The 20,519-nt window shown below is 56.6% G+C and overlaps 1 protein-coding gene across 2 annotated transcripts in view; it reads right to left on the minus strand.

Moving 5' to 3' along the window:
• Positions 1-20,519, minus strand: part of ASAP2 (ArfGAP with SH3 domain, ankyrin repeat and PH domain 2) — a 161,692-nt gene that overhangs the window by 24,949 nt on the left and 116,224 nt on the right. For both annotated transcript variants that reach the window (XM_047782677.1, XM_047782678.1), the window contains exons 10-16: positions 19,111-19,214; positions 18,648-18,717; positions 15,013-15,100; positions 10,857-10,905; positions 10,612-10,778; positions 8,101-8,234; positions 880-974 (exon numbers count right to left, since the gene is read on the minus strand). In XM_047782677.1, the coding sequence (XP_047638633.1) occupies positions 880-974; positions 8,101-8,234; positions 10,612-10,778; positions 10,857-10,905; positions 15,013-15,100; positions 18,648-18,717; positions 19,111-19,214 (707 nt within the window). The remainder of the gene's footprint in view (positions 1-879; positions 975-8,100; positions 8,235-10,611; positions 10,779-10,856; positions 10,906-15,012; positions 15,101-18,647; positions 18,718-19,110; positions 19,215-20,519) is intronic.

The raw sequence follows: 20,519 nt of genomic DNA on the forward strand, positions 1-20,519 counted from the left end.
CCCGTGTCACATGGTCTCCAAGCCAAGGCTCCCTCCCTTCGGTGACGCCCAGGGGTCCGCCTGCAGGTCTCTCGCAGGCTACCCCAGGGAGCAGGGTGGCGGGGATGAATTTCCTCCTGCCCTGGGCACACCTTCCCACCTTCCCTCTCCCGCCAGGATGCTCCGACCCAGACTCGCCCCTCAGATGCAGTCTCTGAAGCATCCCCTCGGGCAGCCTCCCCGCACTCCCAGGCGGGTAAACCTGAGACAGGCCATCCGCACCGCACAGGGCTGGCGTTTACAGGGGCAGCCAGGCCCGGCCCTGCCCTCAGCCACCTCTCTCTCAAGGACCTGAGCTCCGGGGGATTTCTGCTTCAATAAGCCTGGCAGGACATTCCTGTTGTCAGCTCTGCCGCGAAAGGCCAGCTGGATACATGACGAGGCACAAAAGCATCTTAAGTTTTGTGTCAACATTAAAACAAAAACAAAAAAGTTTTTTGAAGGAAACATATTGGGCATTTGCAGACACTGGGAAAGAGACTGAGACTAGTCTTGTATCCACGACCACCAACCCGGGCGGCGGCAGAGACCCCCCTCCCCGCCTCCCCCCAGGCAAGGCGAGGGTGTGCCCAGGCACCACCAGCAGAGGGCGACACGCACGTCCCAGCCACACATGCAGATCTGCAAATAGCTTTCCTGTGGCTTCTAGGAAAAACCGCCACACCAAATTTCTATTTGGATGCCCAGAAAGGGTAAAGGGACTTAAGAAAAAACAACTCATGCTGATTCTTTCGCTAAGAAGCGACAATGGAAGCACCCAAACCTGTTCTCCTGCCTCTGGGGCTCCAGCTTCAGGGCCAATCTCGCGGGGAAAGCGAGACCGGCCAGCCCCATACTTACATGTCGCTGCCAGGGCTGGGTTTGACCGAGTCCTCAGCTGGAAGGCAACACTCCATGATCTCATTAAAGCCCGCATTCCCGATGTTCTTGGCAAGCTGCAAACACAAAAGTCTATTTCAGGGCACTCAATTATTAATACATTCTGCTGCTCCACACCACTCACACAACTGATGATTTATTTAATGGCCACTAAGAAATAGAGCAATAAAGTGGTTTGCCTTTAATGAAGCGGGACAAAACCCAAACCCCAAAGGTACCCACAAAGCTGGAGATAAGATGCAGCGAGCCTGTGACAGAGGAGTGTTCTCATCCGAGTCCGTGCACAGAGTCCCCACACGGGCGGGAGCAGCAGCATCCGGGCCCACCGTGACTTTCTGTCCCCCCCGCCCCCCACCCTCCAGAGAACCTGTGCCCCGGCCGAGAGATCTAATGCCCCATCCTTGCACCAGCAAGTGGGTGGTGGGGAGGGCGCTGGGCCAGGAAACCAAGATCTGGGTTCAAATCACGGTCCTATTTACTGGCTCTGTGACCACAGGCCTATCAGTTCATCCGAGCTTTGATTTTTTCTTTTTTTTAGCAGTAACACGGGGATGACACCTCGCTAGCCAGGCTGCAATGAGGAAAACGGGGTCACGCAGGTGAACACAAGCATTCAGTCAACTCGAGCACTAAGAACGCATCTATTCCGGTGAAGGCCCTCATCGTGGAATCAACCTTCTGACTGGTCACCAGTGAGGACCTTCGCATCAAGGCGCCCTGATCCGGGCACCGTGTGTGATGCGGCCGCTGCTGGGATCCAGACACGGTCTGTCTCAGCCAAGCCGCCCCTGCGGCTGCCTTCAGGGCACCCAGCTCAGCACCTGCCAGAGATCAGACTCTTCTGTTTTAACGACGCGAAGCAACCGAAAGGGAGCACCGAGCCAGGGCTCTTGGAAGGGCAGGTATTTTCATTTCCACATTGTGACGCTGGGAGCTTCTGAAGCTTCTGCTCTCAATGAATGAGGCGGACGAAGGCTGGGTGGGAGGTCCTGGGAGACAAGGCTGCCGCCCGCACGCCTCCTCTCTCTCCAGAGGGAGCCGGCTGGAGGGATGGCCCTGGGGAGCTGGGTCAGGAAGACGGACCTCCTGGTGGCCGGTAACAGGAGACCGCGACAGGGGACCGCAAGGGAGGCTCAAGGACGAGGGAGACCTGCGGGCAGCCTCGTGACTGGTAAGGAGCCTTCTCAATTTACCTTGTCCTTGAAAGTGAGCACAACTTCTGACGGCCCAAGGCAGCAAGCTCTGACCGGCCCTGCCTCGGCTCAGTCCCAGCCCCAGGGCCTCGCGGCAAGGTCGGGGGCAAAGGCCCAGGCTGCCTCACTGCACTGACCTGGAGACAAGGCTGACGGGCAGGTGACACACTGCGCCAGGAGCCAAGGGCCCGAGAAGGCTTCCGCAGGCACTCGCTGTCAGATCCCGACTGAGCCTGCGTACTGGGGTCCTGGCTTAGAGCCAGGCACACTCTGACGCCCTTCTTGCGACGCCACGTGAACACGGTCCCACAGCCAAACACCGTCCTTTCAGGTGAGTGAGGGACGAGCCACAGCACCCGCCCCGGAAGCCCCCGAGTCTGTAAGCAGGGGCGGGGGCACGAGGAGGAGGAGGAGTCCCCGGAACGGGAAAGCTGCCTCCCTTCTGCGTGGACTTGGCGGGCTTACTGGGGACAGCTGGCCCAGGGAGCCACCAGAGCCGGGAGACACAGTCTCACGATTTCAGCCTGCAGAACCCCCTTCGGGACCATCCACAAAGCCAGGCATGCGCGGGTGGAGGCTGCAGGGTCCGTCAGGAAAAGCGGGGCCCAGCAGGTGCAGTGGGCAGGAGCCGGGGGTGCAGGAAGACTGGTTAAATCACAGCTCTGAGCCCGGCCCCAGGGCCTGGGGCTGCACCAGGCAGACAGGGCCACGGCGAGCCTGGGGCTCCAGGCCCTTAGCTGCTGCTCCTCCGGACGCGAGCCCTGCCCCAGGTCCGTCCAGGAACACGCGGAGCCCTGGGGTGGCTGGGCTCCGGGCCTGGGACACAGGCCTGCTCGAGGGGCTCAGGCTAGAGAGACCGACTGAGGGCGAAAGAAGGGAGGGCTGTGCCCGCAGGGCAGGCACCTGGTCAAGACGCCCTCGTCCCGAACTGGCCGAAACCCGTGTGCATATCCCCTGAGGACGGCCCGGGGCTGCACCTTTTGGAGCCCGACACCTCCCCTCGCAGGCCCAGCTGCGCCAGAAAGAGGCCTTAGGTTTTCTCTGGAAACGGTTTCCAGAGTTTGGGGTGAGGGTGGGGAGCCTTCTGCCTTCATGTTTCCAGGTCAAGGGTCACCGGTCCCTGTGACCTTCTCCAGCTTCCTCTGGGTTTATGCACCCAGAGGAGAGACACGACTCCCGACCCGAGGGGCTCAGAAGATGAGGACGCGGGAGCTCCCTGGTGGTCTAGGGGTCAGGATTTAGAGCTTTCATCACTGTGGCCCAGGTTCCATCCCTGGTCTGGGGACTGAGATCCCACATCAAGCCACTGCACGATGCAGCCAAGAACAAACCAACAAAAAGAACAGGATGCAGCACAAGGCGGTCTGGCCTCTGCCCAGGCCTGGAGCATCCTCTGCCATGTGGGAACCAGGTCGGCTGGCTCAGCTGCTTTCCAGACCCAGGACTTCTCAGGGGGCTGCAAATTCACGTATGGGAGGAGGGGTGTTATCGACTGGGCCCCTCGGGTCCCAGAGGGCAGACAGCTTAGAGCACCTGGCACACCCACAGATGCTGAGAAAGGCTTGGGGGCGTGAGGGAACTTGACCCCGAGGGCAGAGCTGGGACAGCAGTGAGCTCTGAACTGTCACCTCCAAAGAAGGGGGCGCAAAAACCTCTCCGGAGCTTGAAAAAAAATGACATTTTACCTGAGCCTTTAAAAACTCCACTTTTGACGCATTTTACAAAGTATACCTATGCATTAGGTATACATATACGTTTTGGTGCTCAATTTTTTTCTGATACAGTGTGTGGTTAAAAGAAGTGCAGAGTCGTGATTTGAGGAGAAAGAACAGCACCCAGGCTCTGGCGGTGCTTTGTGATCAGAGGTCAGGCTGCGGGGAGGTTTAACGGCGCCTGCAGCAGAGCAGTCGCTCCATCAACAGCAGCTGGTTCTCCTTTTCCTGCTGTTCTTCGTAGCCCGAGGGGCTTTATTTCAGCCCCGGGTGGGGCTCAGGTAAGCCACACTCTCCCCCTGCTGGGACAATGATGATCCGCTTTGTGTCCAACAGCTGGTTAACAACCTCGTGAGGGGGACGCGGAGGAGGCAGTCACAACACAGGCCGGAGTCAGTAACACCTGCTCCTGGAGGGTTCTGACCCTGTCCTTTGATGGCAGATTTTAAAACTACTGACTCAAATTCTATTCCATGATAGTGAAATTTCCTGTACTCGTTTCACTTACGACGTGAAATGAATCCTACGACACTAAGAGCCTAGTCCCAACGACACTGTTCTGTGTGTGACCTGAAATCATCACCTTCTGTGTTGAGGAGGAAATGGGCCTTTTAAAAATCTATGCTTATTAGGAGGTTTTCTGAAAGGAGGTTGGCTTTAAAAATCTACGGCTATTAAGCTGGTGCATGCTACAGCAGTTACAACGGCTCAGCTTCCCTGAACTAATCAAATTAATACTTCAATTACCCCAGTTTCCTTCCCCTGAGTGAGAAGTGAGTCTAAAGGCAGGTGAAGGGAAAGACCGTTACTAAGCAGCCCCCTTCGCGGCCGCTCGGAACTCCACGCAAGGAGCACGGAAATCACGCGTGCTTCCAACTAAAGCAAATTAAAAGGGAATCGGGGAAACCGCCACAACACAGCATCAGGGGAAACTGTCTGCAAGCAAACCCCAGGCCAGAAAACAATGCACAGAATTAAGCAAAAGCCTTTTATCGGGAGGAATATGTGAGGGCACGTGGGCAGACAGGGGCAACACTGTATGCAGGGAGCAAACGTCCACGGAGGGCACAACGCCAGCCAGACAATGGAAAAGCCACTCGCGTGCCTGCTCTCTCCGTCAGACCATCGGTCCCCTCTCCTGTCCCGGCACAGCCCAGCACGGGGCTGTCACAGCTCTGCCCGGGCTGCACCTCGGACACGCTGGAAAGTCACAGCCCTGCCCAGGCTGCACCTCGGACACGCTGGAAAGTGGTCTTCCCGCTCGCCTCACCCTCTTACTTCCGTAATAGGTGCAGGGACTCTGGCTGGCGGTTTTGTTTTGGGTCTGTTCTTTGCTTTTTAGGGCCACAAATGAGGCATGTGGAATCCAAGCCACCTCTGCAACCTACCCCGCAGAGCTCACGGCAACGCCAGACCCATAACCCAGTGAGCGAGGCCAGGGATGGAATCCGCATCCTCATGGATCCTAGTCGGGTTTGTTCCCGCTGAGCCACAATGGGAACTGCTCTAATGAACATCTGCTGCACAAGAAAACCCACCAGGAGGAGGAGACGGGTCCACTGCTCTGTGAACCTGAAAGGCTCCAGGTGGAGCCGTCGTCGGGGTGGCGTCCCCTGGTGGGACCCCAACTAGGACACGCGGACGGCTTTTCCGGGAGGACTCCATTCACATCGTCTCGGAGGGAAGATGATGATGACGACAGCTAGTATTTCACAGTTCTCACCGTGTAGCAGATCCAACTCTAAACACACACACACACGTCAAGCCTTCAGGAGACCTTTTGCTCAGGCATCCAACTATCGAAGCAAAATCAAATAACCGGGTGCTGCTTTAGAAAGGGCTGAAATGCTCACGCGTTACAGGTGATCCTAACACCTGATGCACGCCCTCCGCCTGTCACTTAACCGAAGGCTGAGGGGCTCCGTCCGGCTGTGACGTCACGCCCACCGTGCCCGTCCGTGGGGGTGAGAGGGGGAGAGACGCTGCCTCCTGCGAGCAGAAACACATCTCACGAGACTCAGCCTCTGCCCTCTGTTTTCCTGATAACCCCTGAGGAAGAAAGGCTCAGACCAGGGGGAGTTTACAGCTCCGGCCGAGCCTGGACACGGACAAGAGCTGCAGAGAGCGTCAAGCCGTCTGCCTGACTTCTCCTCAATGGCTGAGCATCGCTCCGACTTCCAACGCCCCTCGACAAGCAGACCGACTCCGGGAGACAGAGACGGAGGCCCGGACCAGGGATCGGGGTCACCTTGTCCTTCACCGAGAGGGAAACGGGCCCTGCAGCCCCTTTGGTGCCGCCCTCGGCAGCAGGCAACGGTCTCTCTCGGATCACCCGCTCCACTGCGGAGCCGTATTTAAGCAGGTGTAACAGACGTGCTGAGATCCGGCTCCTGCCAGCTTTCAGGAGCCAGCTGTTAAACAGCCGGTACTAAAAGTCCGGTCACGTAGCACATGGTCAGTAAACTCCACTAAAAACAAAGTACCAAATACTCAAAACTCCCAACTTCCTACAGCTCACTGCATCTGTGTGGTGAACGTACTGCATAACTACTATATAACGGGGGCTTCAGAACCTCTCCTTCCCAGCGCACACTCACTAATTCACAGTGGCCTGGGACAGCCACGTGGGCGGGTTCTCATCCCGTGACCAGGCAGACTACAAAGCAGGGCCTCTCCCTCCCCGGGCTGAGTCGGGTGCTAAGCATTTGCCGGGGGGTGGGGATGGGGGATGGGCGACGGCCGTAGTGATGTTTAAGTGCTTCCCACGGGGCGACACTCCCACCCCAGGTTTAGACCCCAGGCCCTGCCAGGGTAAGAGGATGAGCTCTGGAATCCGTTAAGAGAGGGCCCAGCGCAGAGGACTACGCAAGCTGGTGCTTGTTACAACAGTCTAAGCCTCGGTTCCTCTTTTGTAAAATGACGGTAACACGCCAAGGTCACAGGGATGAAGAGCGGATGGGCTGACACACACACACAGCTCTGCAAAGTGCCTCGTCCAAAAAAGCAGCAGTACTGCTGCAGCTGAAACCACTTTTAACACTTCCCATTGTTTGGAAAAAAATCAGGAGGGCAGGAGCGCAGCTGCCACAGTTAGCCAGCGCCCCTGGGAAGTGAGGTGCGTCTCTGGCAAGTGCCCCGTGAGAGTTTCAGGTCTGCACCATCGCCAGTGACCCAGGACACCGCGTGCACACACAGCTCCACGACCGATCGTGTGCGTAACACGGGAACAACAACCGCAGTGTGTAACCAAGAACACACCGCTTGGGGCTTGCCGCGTCCTGCTTTGTTTTAAACTTGAAGCAATCAGCGATGTTACCAGAATCACTCTAGTTTCTCCCAGCTTTGTCTTTCAAGGCAGTAAAGGAATTCCTTAGAGAGACGGGAAGGATTTGACAAGATAGTTCCAAATGCCTGACAAGTTCAGGCACTTGGATCTGGAGTCATCAATAAGATTTACGGCCCCCTGAGAGGTCTCTTGACCACGATAATTGATTTTTTTCCCGTCAAGATTACTGCTCTTGACATTAAAATCAATGGCAGTCAATATCCACTTAATATGCACTATCCAGTGCTCAGCTACCTCGAGAAAGAATTTCAAGTACTGTCTTCTAATCAGCAGTTACAGACTCTGAAAAGTCCAAAGAGTTCACGTTTGAGGCCTCGAAGCACCACCTGGGTGTGATGCGCTTGTTCCTTGGGGGGGGCCAGTCTCCATGCTCTGAAAGTCACCTCAGAAAATGCTCCAACCTTCCAATGCTGATGTACATTGCATGGCGTGCGTGTTGGCAGTGAGCCAAGGGTGAAAGAGTTTTTTAGAGATAAAGGCAGTCAGAGCGAAGAGCAGCACGTCCCAAAAGGCAACAAAAAGGAGCTAGAGGACAGACCTCTACAGCCTTGAGACAGGCAGGGACCGCAGACCTGGCAGCGATGAGCCGGCAACTGGGGAAGCGCGAGTCCCCTCCTGCCTCTGGGCTTTGGTTCCGTACCTGCTTCATGAACGGGGTGAGCTGGACTCTGTCTCCGTCTTATTCCAGAACCTCCCGCCAGTCGCAACCCTCCTTTCTGAGTTCACTTCATTCAAGAACAAAGCGTTGCAACCTCCTCAACCAGCAGCCAAGGAGGAGCAACTGCCAGTGAGCTTCTGCCCAAATCCACTTGGCAAATACCAAGAGCTACCAGCCCAGAATTTTAAGAAACCAAAATGGATTTGAGCGCCGCCAACTCAGCAGCCTTCAGCTCATGTGTTTTCGCTCCAAAATCAAGGACTCGAAACTCACCAGCAGCTCAGAGGTTCCTAACACGTCTAGCGTCAGGGACTGCATCCTAGAGTAGTGAACTCCCAGCTCTCGATGGATTCCAGAACACTCGATGCAGGTCAGAATGCCCAGATTGGTGGAGAGCCACGTAGGATCTGCCAAAGAGAATGGGGGAAATGATGCTTGTAAGTAGAGGGCCAGGGGTCAGAATCTTTTTCTTGCATAGTTACTGAATATGAAATTTCCATGCATCATTGGCATTTTCCATCCTAGATGCAGCCAGAACCCTCATTCATCATTAATTACCACCAATTTACAGTCACACATGGACACGCATCTATTCTCCCCGCTCTTCCTAGGCTCCACCTACCATTCATTTTTCAAGCGCTCCCAAGAAACAGGCTGTGCTGACAAGAAAAACAGACAGACAGACAGTGACAGCGCCCTCTAGTGGCCACAGGCCCCTGGATAGAGACCAACCTGGTGGCTCCAGCAGAGGACACCTGCCTAAGTCTAGTACCGCCTGGAGAACAGTCTCAACACACGTCTTCACATGCTAAGAGGACCAGCAGAGAACGCACACTACGTGCTGAGGCAATGCTCAGTTTGGCAGAGTTGAAGCAACAACAGAAGCAATGACAGCTCAAACTGACAGCTTTGGAAATTACAGGCGTTTCCCATAACACCTCACCGAACACAAGAGCGCCTGGAGGCGAACATGGCAGGTGTCTTGTGAAGCTCTTGCTCAGAAAGGCAAAGGGTCTTGCTTCAGGCTGCAGAGCCAGACTGCAGCCCTGCCTCTAGCTGGACTCAAACCCACGCTGGCACTGCATGTTCACTCACTCACTGAAGCATCCTACTATGTGCCATGGAAATGCTTGACAGAGGAATGCTGAATTTACTGAAAACACGAATTCATAATAAAACATACTTGAGCACATGATCCTACCCCAGCAGCACAGCACAATTCTTCCTTCTTTCTTTCTGCTTTTTAGGGCCACACCTGCAGCATATGGAAGTTCCCCGGCTAGGAGTCGAACAGGAGCTGCAGTTGCCAGCCTACACCACAGCCACACCAAATCGGAGCCCTATCTGTAACCTACACCACAGTTCACGGCAATGCCAGATCCTTAATCCACTGAGTGAGGCCAGGGATTGAACCTGTATCCTCATGGATCCTAGATGGGTTTGTAACCCAATGAGCCAAAAAGGCTCCCACAATTGTCTTTGGAATGCATGGCTTTTTCCCTCAAAAATTTGTAGTGGGTGAATGTTACAACAATGTCCACCAGTTAACTGTGAAGGTTTCTTTTTTCTGGGGGGGGGGCGCACTCCCACGGCATGTGGAAGTTTCTAGAACCCACGCCAGAGCAGTGACAATGCCAGATCCTTAACCCACTGTGCCACAACAGAGCTTCATGAGGTTATTTTTTAAATGCTCGAGTTATAAAAACTGCATGTAAGGAATACTTCTGGGCACCGGGGTTTTTACTTCATGAGACCTGTTCCACTGTCTCACTGGGGTCTTGCCTTCTGTCGGCGTGAGTGTGCATTTAGACAACTGCACATCGCCCACGCTGTCTGAGCATTTTACAACCAACGTGCCACGGTTTTGACTTCCTTATTGGAGTGTTTTAGCCCTGGTACTACCCTGTCCTCGTCCACGAAAAAGCGTGATTCGCTGCTTCACTCCCCACCTCGTCTCCTGCCGAGACCCCGCGAGGGAATCCCTCAAATTAACCCCAAATACAGCCTCCAGGGTAACAGGAACCCCATGGCACGGCTCGACTGTGCGTCCCAGTTTTGCTGTGTCTGTTTTTTAATAAAAGCTGTCATAGACTTAGAGGAATGGAGAGGTAAAGGACGGCTCTAACCAAGCCACACCCTCCTCATTCAGAAAACGCGGCGCCCCGCTCCCGGCCCGGTACCACTCCGGGTACCACTCCCGGCCCGGTACCACTCCGTCTGCATGACAAGAGTCAGTCAGCTCCTTCAACTTTTAAAACGCTGCTGTTTAAAAACCGATAATGACAATCTGTGCCCATTCAAATGAAGCCGCAGTCAGCTTTCTCCAGACACAGAAACCAACATCTCATTTCACAGAATGGGACGCCTAGACAGGGACCGAGAAGAATGTCACCGGCCCTTCACTGCTGTGTAGGAAAAGCGACATCTAACAAAGTAAGTGGCTCTTCCGGGGTCACGGGCCAGACAGCGGCTTAAAGCTGCCGCCGAAGTTCCCCGACGTGGCACAAAGGGAGGGGATCAAGTCCCGGAAAAGCCGCAGCCTCTGGAGCCGATACAATGACCAGACGACCCCGTCTCCCCTCGCTCTGCGCTTCTGCTTTCATTTCTCAGGACGCCCCCCCCCCGCCCCCCCTCCACCCCCCGTCCCCCCGCCTCCCCGACGCAGCGGCACACCGCTCAGCTGCCTGAGCCCCGAACTCTGTGTCTGAAATGAGAGGGGACGTCGGGGAGCGGCTTCCGTGAACCGAAGCGGGGCCTGCGCGGCGCGGAGCCAGGGAGGGTCACCTGGAGCCCCGCAGTCACAGCACACGTCGTTGCCCGGCACCCTCTGGACCTCGCAGATGATCTCCTTCGTCAGCTCCTGGACGATGTTGTTTTCTCCCGGGGTGTCGTCGCCCTTAAACGCGTTGTTTAAAGCTTCTTCTTTGCTGTTTTGCAGCACAGACATCCATCTAGAGAAAGAAGAGCGACGCTGGCTTACAGGCCGCCGACCAGGGCCCGCCCGAGGCCCCCGTCTCCAAATTACTTACATCTGACATTCCTGCTCGTCCTCGGCTTGAAAGTGGTACGTCCTGTCATCTGCGCGGCAAGAGGGGTTTCGTCAATGGGGAGCCCGCCCAGAAATCCATACACAACCCAAGAGAAACTGGCTTGGAATTCACCCCAGGCAGAGTCTTAGCTAACTCGGCTAGGAAATCAAGGAGAGATGTGCCATCGAGCCCCCCCTCAGTCCTGCAGCCTGGGGACAGTGGCTTTGAGATGCAAATCAGGGAGCCTGCCCTTCCTCCACTCAGGTCTAAAGAGATGCAACTTCCCCAAACTGAAGCCTTCAATGAAAACCATCAGCATCCTTTCAAAAGCTTTATTTTTTTTTAACTCGCTACAGAGTTGGCCCCTAATGGTTAAGGCCTCCTGAATAGTAAAAGCCTTTTCAGAAGCGAGTGTCTTTACAAGCTTTCTGAGCCTTTCAGGCCACAATGCAACTAAGTCCAGCTGTGGGCAGCATCAGAGAACCCCAAATTGAGGGATATAGGACCAAAAAAGTAATCAATAATTTTCAAAGGAAAGCAGCAAGGTGATGAAAGACCAGGAAAGATACAGAACGGCCATCAACTGTGGGGTCCTGGAGATTATCCTGGAGCAGAGAGAGGGAGAAAAGGGGAGCAGGATGCGTAGCCGGAAGTAGGCTGCCGCCGCTGCCATCCATTCCCTGGTGCCGGGGGGTGTGGAGCCGCTGATGTTACCTGCTGGGCAGCAGGAGACAACTGCACTAAGCTGTCCGTGTGGGGGCTGGACAAGGGCTACCCGGAAATGCTTTAAGGTCAGTCCAAAAACAAACCAAAAAACAAAATTACATGTAAAAAGACAAAAAGAAAAAGGGAGGAGATCCAGCTTCTGCAGATGGCAGGGCAGGGGGCAGAAGGGACCGCTGGGTCCACCATAACCACCAGTGCCCCTCAATGTGAGCAAACACATCCTCTTCCAGCCGTGGCTTTTACCCGCCCGAAAGCACTCTGCTTCTCAGAACAATTCTTGTTGAGGCCCAGAGAGGTTAAGAGGCTGAACCAGGGGCGCCCAGTAGCGGGGGTTAGGTTTGCTGACTCCAGGCCTGATACTCCTCCCGCCTCTAATTCTGACACCCAGGGCGCGCCCCCCCCCCCGCTCCCCCCCGCCGCCACATCCCCCCCTGTGACGGAGGAAAGGAACAGGTGTTAAGAGAACTGTGTCGGGTTCAGAAAAATCAGCTTGATTCTGTGATCCAGACGTCAGTGGCCGGGAAGAGAGGAGGGCCTGGGGAGGCGCAGGACCACATCTCACACGAGGCAGATCTCGGAGGGCTCAGGAAGCCCTGGCCACGGCAGCTGGTGCCACGGGCCGGTGTCTGACATCAGGCCTACAACCCCTGAGTTTCTGCTGAGCCACTTCAGGCACAGACCAGGCAGAGGCCACACAGGAAAACCAAGGGGACGGGGGAGCAGCCCATTTCCTGCGGTGGATTCTGCGTCCTAACATGGGGATGGCGGCGAGGCAGGGGATTCTGTGACAGCTTTTTTTTTTTTCACACAACAAGTCCCTCTTGAGGACACTCAAGGTGCCTAAAAAGCAAGACCACCTTCTAGCAGCTTCAACTCGGGGAGAAGAAAAGCGAGAGGAGTGGGTGGGGCCGATCAGAGCCTCAGCGTGGCGGCGCCCGGGGAAGGGCCTGCTTCGCCCCGGGCGCGGGCTCCATTTGGCCAGGCGTCCTCCATGTGGTCAGGCCCCCCCAGGGGACCGACCTAGATCATCCCCCCCCCCCCGTTCTTGCACCTTCCACCCCACTCAGCGTGACCACGTGATTGGAGGAGATGGCTTAGGAACTGGGTCTGCAGGGCAAGAGGTCTGCACAAACTCGGGGAGGGCTGGCCTCGCCACACAAAGGTCCGAGAAGCCAGGCCCACTGACAGGTGGACCTGCGCAGGGAACCCCTGCCTGGGGCGGAGGGGGCGGGCGCGGGATGGACGACACTGCAGGGAAGTAAGTGAAGCCAAGTGCCCTCCTCTTCCAGGGGATTCTGAGACGGCTTCACAGGGTGAGGGCCTGGAGGGCGGCTCCTGGGGGCCTGGCAGACCCTGCAGGAAGCCGCACCCTTGCTGCCCATCTTACCTCTCCAACCACCCAGGTGTCATAAGAGCGCACAGGCCTTGGTGGTGTGTGTCCCCGCCGGCCGTCAGCAGGCAGAGCCAGGCAGAGTGAGACCCCGAGCCCCCACCTCCGCAGGACGCCCATCGGGGGGGGGGGGGGGTTTCCCGCTTCGTGATGTGCCCTTGATGGTCCCTGGGGGTCTGAGACACTTTCAGTTTCTCTACAACCCAGACCCGCGCGGCAGACACGGCCCTGCCCCCAGAGTCCCTCCTGGGGGATGAATGGCCGGGGTGATCAGCTCGTAGGACGGGGGCTCATCCTACCCGCTGGGGACGGTGGGAGGGAGAGACAAGAGCTTTTGCCGAAGATGACGAGGGACCCTGGCAGACGCACAGCCGCGCCTCAAGCCAGACTCGGTGAGCCTCCAGGCATCCGAGCACCCACGGTGTCTATTACGCCCCAGGCACCAGAGCAGATTCCCGCTGCTCACGCTCTGCTGGCGGGTAGGCTCGCTCACGGGTCTCCTGCCGCTGGGCGCCCGGCCGGCCGGTGTAACCGGCGGGTGGGGAACACTTTGGGGTTGTTTACGAGCCTGAAATCAATGCTTCCGCACAAGTGGTCCCACGGGGCCACACCAGGCAGGGGACGGTGTGCTGGCCCCGTCGCCCCGGGTGCAGAACTCCGTCCGGCTCTGCAGCCAGTGCAACCAGTGCTGATCAGCGTCTAAAGGTAAAAGCATGGGCTTCAGGACACGGAAAGGCCTCAAGCCCGCCACGCGTCCCCCGGCCACGGGCTGACGTCAGACTATACCCGCAGCGCTCCCTTTGACACTCATTTTTACGGCCATCGGGGCCAGAGAGCCCCAGACCGGTCACATTTGGGGCTGCGCCCGGCTCGCCAGGCTCGTGCTGTTCTCAAGGAGCGAAGGATCTGAGCGTGGGCTTCGGGAAGGAGCGAGACTCAACCTGGGGCCTGACAAGACGGCAGGGACACGGGGCTGGGAGCAGGAGGGGCATTTTTTCTTTTACACGTCAGTCTAGAATCTGAAAAACGGAACACACAGCACCGCGTCCTTTCCACACTTCTCGTGTCAACGCCACCCCGGGACCCGTCTCCTCCCCCAGCGAAGCGCCCATGTAACCATGCTCTCGCAAGTTCGCTGCCAGCATTTCATTACACAGTAAATCACTTCCCACCCTCATTGACAACGACGCAACACCCTCATAAAAAGCAGCCATCCCTGCAGGTCACAACTGTGGCACAGGGGCTCGATCCCTGGCCTGGGAACTTCCACATGCCACTGGTGTGGCAAAAAACAAAAACAAACAAACAAAAAAACCAGCCACCTCCAGCTCAGGATACGGGGCAAGCAGGACAGGGCTCATCGTCCCCAAACGCGCCGTCTGGAGTGTCTCTCTTTAACAACAACTCTTGTGCCCAAACCCCTAATGATGGCCTGCCTTCCTCCCAAGTGTATCCCTGCCACCTACAAGCGCCAAGACTAAAAAGCCACTGTGAGTCTTGAACGCGTCTCTCGTCCTTTTCTTTCTTCCTCGGGGGACGCCCAGAGGCCACTCACCACAGTGGACCGTTCTGGGGCCATTCTTCTGGGTGTGCTGCAAAAATGAAAAGCGACCAGGAGCAGAAACACCTGTTCTGCAGGGGCCTCCAGCCAATTTCACACCTGAACGTTTGAAGGGCTCTGCTGAGACCTGATCACGTCAGGTGGGTGGCATTTCTAACACCACCCAAGCTACGGGCACGTCGATGACAGGATCGTGCTTTTTACAGCGAAGGGAGGGGACGTTAGGCTTGAGGGCTGATCTAGGGTCCGCTGTTCACCAACAGGGGAGCTGAGGGCACGTGCCCGGCTGTCCGTGGAGTTGAGTCCTGAACCTGCAAGCGGACAGGCACTCGTGGAAAGAGGAATCATGCAGGCGCCCGAAACAGAGCCGTTTCTTTGAAAACCAATTCTTTAGTGGGCACTGTTCGAAATGGCGTTGATGCCCTAGACAAGAGTTTAAGGTAATCTCTCTGCGGCAGAGCGTCTGAGAAATAACTCACGTGAAATGAGGTCAAAACACTTCTTCTCCTCGGGGTTGGTCTTCACCTGGCAGGTTAACAGGTTGAGCTTCGCCGGAGGCCGGTTAGCCTGCGGAGAGAGACGGGGCTGGGTGGGAAGGAAGGCGAGATCACAGGATGGTTTCTCGGGAAAATACAGCAAGAACAGGCTTCCGCTGGTTTGTGGAAACAGCTACCGGAAGGCGGATTTTATGCAGGAGGCATGACAGAGGCACATCGCAGGGGGCCTGGATCTCCCCCTCCCCGCGAGGGCCACTCGGGGGCTCACTCGCCCACCTGGATGGGGGCTGGGGTGCCAGCCTGGCTCTGAGGTCGAGGGCCGTGGGCTCCCTGAGATGGAAATGCCAACGTGCTGAGACACTGCACCCTCATCAGCTGGGAACACGGGCACCCAGGTCAATTTCGGGTCATCTTAAAAGTGTTTTCCTGGGTATAATCACTGGCTTTCAGGGAACGTCATCTCACAGAACACAAATCACAAATGACAGAGAAATTTCCCCTGCTTTCAGAAATAGTGACAGACGAGAGAGTCACAATCCTTAATGCCACGCACCTGTCACCTAAGTTGCAACAAAACCCACCTCATTCCCACCTGTACCCCGACCCCTCTCCACACAACGGTAACAAAAGAACGCGTTTTTGTCAGCGTTTTGCTATTTTATTACTATTTCAGAAATTATTACAACTAACCCAAAAGAGCAAAGGGCAGAGGCTAAGAAGACAGTTTTAGGGGGAAAAAAAAAAATTCTGAATGGCCAAGGGCCTCTCAGAAGCCCTGGAGATCTCCAAGTACCCACCCCCTCCAGGCTGCCCAAGGAAAGACCACGTTCACGAGTTCTTGTGGGCCCCTCCCACGGCCACCAGCCACGTTGAGGAGTTGTAAAAGCTTGGGTTTGGGATGAATCGAGACGCAGACTCACGCACGTCCACACCCGGGCGGACCCTTCCCACGGAGCCCCCAGGGTCAGGGGTGGGGGAGCACAGCCTCCACTAAAAGAGGACGGACCCTGCAGGCTGGACACCGTGGCTGTGGGAACCTGGGACAAGGGGAAGCTAGATCAACAGGGCTGTGCTGACCTCATCTCTCACACGAAAACTACTGCACTCGCCACAGTCTGCAGACGCCTGACGGACTCCCTGGATCATCAGCAATCAGTGTTCGAAGGCCACAAGCTCTGCCTGGTCTGGCAAAGCTTGACAATTCCGAGTAGAAGAGCCATCAGTCCAATTTTGGATCTTTCTCAACAGAATTCACCGGCTCATCCAAAACCAGTACACCAAGTGATTTCTCTCCAAGGCAGGTGCCCACATCCAGCTGCAACCAAGCCCGCTGCCGGGGTGTCTGGTTCCTAAAAAGCATGTGTCTATCCATTACCCCGAGATCACACAGCTGTGTGGATGCATCCAGGTGACACTGCGGGACTGCATCCAAACGCTGGTGACCACCGCGTCCCAGAGACGGCAGAGGGTAACGGGTGGTGCAGCGCGGCAGACACAGAAACACGCTCAGAGCAAGAGGGTGGCTTGGGATGACAAGGGCTACCTTTCCTCGGGTGCTGCTGGGGAAGCTGTGCGGGCCTATGAGACACAAGCTTCCCACTTCACAGCGGATGCGCTGCAAAATTCAGAAAAACGCTCAGTGCCTGCATGTGAAGAAGGAGTCACGACAGCGGCATACGTGAGGCTACATCCAAAGCGACAACCCAGAGAAGCGTCCACAAAACACAGAAGCGGACCATCGCGGGCTGTCCCAAGTTTCCCATCAGTAACCGCCGGCCGCTGGCCCATTCAGAGCACTGACGGGCTGACAGCAAAGCTGCAAGGGATATTCGTGGGAGACACGGGCCTCACCTTCCTGGGTGTGAGTGCGGCATCCCAGGAAGTCAGGAGCCGTCGGTGAGGCTCCCGCCTGGCCAGGCCACGCCACTGTCCCCGGCGCGCCAGCCTCTGAAGAGGAAGTGGGCGCTCTTCCTTCCGCGCGACTGGCATTCCGACGAACCATCTTTTAGACTCAGTAAGAGCCAACGGACACGGCTCCCAGCTTAGCAAAGTCCCCAGCCCCGGGCGGTGTGGCCAAGCGGATGTCTCGTGAGTTTCTCTGTCCCAAGGGTAACGTCCTCCCAGTGCCAGGACACGCGAGCAGCCCCGGCGGAGGGCGGGGATGCCGACTCGGGCCTTTACGGAAGGGAACCTGGCCTTGATCCCCCCGCCACCCTCGACTTAAGAGAGGTGGCTCTGTGACCGTGCCTCTCTTGTCTACAGCGCGTCTGCCCCGACACACAGACACGTGCAGAAGGAAAGACGGGACATCGGGATCTGAGGGGCGTGGCCCCAGGAGGGACGCAGTGACTGTAAAGAGGCTGGATTTCGGAGAAGAGCCAGGCCGTTATTCATCCAGGCGGGAGCCAGAAAATCCCGGGGCCATAGGGCCCCGCAGACCCTGGGGCTCGGCTGCTGGACGTCCCTCTCTCTCCCCAACCCGAGTCGGCAAAGACCCAGGACGCCCTCCCCCTGGAGACCGCGATCCACACTGCAGGGCCTTCCTTCCCAAGGGGCGTTTTCCTCTTCCCTTCTCCAAATGCCCAGAAGGGCCATCTCTGCCCAGGGCCGGAAACACCTGCCTGTGCGCACACCCAGCTCTGCCTCGCACACGAAGCTGGCGGGAGCAGGGGAGCAAAGAGGAGACTTGGGGCTCCTCCACCCCCACCCTGGGCTGCGGTCACGGCCAGGCCTCCCGCCTCGGGCGCAGGAGTGAAGGCGCCAGCAGTGTGCTCGTTTGCAGCAAAACTGCAACCAACTCAGCCTTCCAAGGGTTTCAAAACTGCCTACCAGCCTCCGTGGCTCTCGCGAGACCTGGTCACACTCGGTAAGGTGCTAACAGGCCTAATGCCCCCCGGAAAGGCCTGTGTTCATAACCGTGGTTACAGTCTCTGGTGTCTGAGGGCCGGTGAGCAGGTCGTTTTATTCTGACTGGTTTTCCAGCTGGCTCAACGCATGCTGAGCTCAGCTTCCTGCACAGGCACTTATACCCAGGGGCGCAGGCAAGTTCTGGCTGGGTGTAGTGTGTCTACAATAAACGCACTGAGAGCGTTCCTCTCTTGATCTCTCATTTGAGGGTCCTGACTCCCTAACCTCTTTTCCTTTCATGGAAAAGAAGACAACTTCCCAAGTGCGCCATTCAGTTTCCAGAGTCGTTTCTGGAAGGCACAGAGCACCTGGCTCGTCAGCAGGTCCCGCCTGTTAGGTGGCGGAAGGCAGCAAGGTCTCCCTGACTAGGAAAGCGAAACGAGGGCCGGGCGGGCTGAGTGCAGGAGGGACCCAGGCAACCTCTTCTCAGCAGCGAATCTCCCTGTCTTTATTTATTTTTTGGCGCGCCCACAGCAAGTGCAAGGTACAAGGGCCAGGGATCGAACCCGCACCACAGCTGCAACCTGAGCCAAAGCACTGACAACGCAGGACGCTTAACCAGCTGCGCCACCAAGGTGGTGCCAACAGGGGACGTCTTTAAAATGCACCCTCGGGGCCGCAGCGCACAGGGCAACGTGGGTCCCTCGCGGGGCGTCCCCCATGCGCTCGTCCTGCCACAGCAGAGACTGTGCGGGGAAGAGCATACTTACGGTGCCGTGGGATATGGTCAGAAACCCGTTTTTGACCGAACATTTCCGTTTCTGCCACACTTTTCGGATCCTAGAGACAAAGGGGAAAAACAGGCGTTGAGACAGACGTGGAGAAGAGACTTGGGGTTGCCGAGGGGGCGGGGAGGGGGGGACGGGGATTTGGGGTTGCGAGATGCCAACTGGTCCATTTAGAACGGAGGGCAAGGAGGTCCTGGCGCACGGCACGGGGAGCACAGCCAGTCCCTCGTGGTAGAACACGGGGGAGATGAGAACAAAGACCTGTAGGCACAGGTAGGACCGGGTCATTTGCTGAACAGCAGAAACGGACACAACACTGCGAATCAACTACACCAAAACAGTGAAACAGCAAAAAAGAAGCGTCAAGATGCGTGCGGCTGGGGGTGGTCGGGGAGGGGGGGGGGACCCACCAGGCGCCGGAGCCCCCGCGGCGCCACCTACGCACCCGTCGCTCTTCTTGGAGAGGGTGCCGCTGCGCTCGGTGCCGTGCTCCTTGTTTCCCTGAGGCTGATGTAAGCTGTAGGCTGTGCTCTGGCGAAGCTGGGACTCCTACAAATGGTCAAGAAGTCGGTCGGTTTTAAAAAGAGAATAATAATAAAAATTACAACAAAAAAACATTTAAAAAAAGAGTTCCCTTCGTGGCTCAGCAGTTAACAATCCCCACTAGGATCCACGAGGTTGCAGGTTCGATCCCTGGCCTCGCTCAATGGGTTAAGGATCCGGCACTGCTGTGAGCGGTGGTGCAGGTTGCAGACGCGGCTCCGATCCCGCATGGCTGTGGCCGTGGTGCAGGCTGGCAGCTGTAGCTCTGATTCAACCCCTAGCCTGGAACCTCCATATGCCATGGGTGCAGCCCTAAGAAAAAAAAGTCATTTTTAATCCTATCGAGATTCCGATTTTTATAGAACAGTACATAAAGGACACTGAGGCTCTTAAAAAAAAAAAAAAAAAAACATTTTTAAAGAGAATTTCCCCTCTTAAACACACCTAAAAAAGGGACACAAAATTCATATCCTGGAACTCAAAAATGCCACCTACCAGGCTGGAAAGGCGATGACAAAACCCAGTGTCCCCAAACTGGCTGAAAGAATGAGGCTCTTGGAAGTTACAAGATTTGGCTTATTTATGAGCCTTACGTTCCTGACAGTGGCGAGAAGCTCCTGGTGTGACAGAAGCGGCCCTCGAGAAGGAAGGTGACATGCCACGGTGGGAAAAGCTTGGGCTTTCACGTAGGAAACCACAACAACGTTTGCCTCTTACTTTGGGCAAGTCACACAAGTGTCCTGCCTCCCTTTGCTCCTGGAAAAACAGGAGAACAACTTCTCGTAAGGACACGGAATACAGGCAGGCTCAGGTGAGACCACGGGTGGACACTTGGAACGAAACAGGCACGGACAACGTTCCCTTCCTGACCCCAGCGGTCCCAGCAGAGGGGCCCTGGCCCGGAACCCGACCGCCTCAGCCTCAGCACAGAACAGACGCTTGGGTGCTGAGAAGCTGGCCAAGCCCACTACGACCAGCACTCCAAAGGCCATCAGGGAACCTCCTGGGCCCGAGTCCGGGGTCTGGAGTCCAACAGGCGCTCAGCTTGTGTCCAACTGATGACACCCGAAGGGCCAGCCCTGGAAATTCTGAGAAAGGCATCGAGGGGAGCAGGACACGAACAAGGAGCTCACAGGCCCTCAGGCAGGGCTGCGCTGTCCCGTCTGCCGTGAGAGCCGCGGGCCAGCGCATCGCAGCACAGAAGACACAAGGAACCTAAGCGACTGGCTCGGGGCAGGGCTCGCCAGCGCGAGGCGGAAGGGAGCCAGCTTGCCCTGAGGCAAGAACCAGGGCAGTCAACGTGATCTGAAC

This window comes from Phacochoerus africanus, chromosome 5 (genome assembly GCF_016906955.1).
Source record: "Phacochoerus africanus isolate WHEZ1 chromosome 5, ROS_Pafr_v1, whole genome shotgun sequence".
Taxonomy (NCBI): Eukaryota; Metazoa; Chordata; class Mammalia; order Artiodactyla; family Suidae; genus Phacochoerus; species Phacochoerus africanus.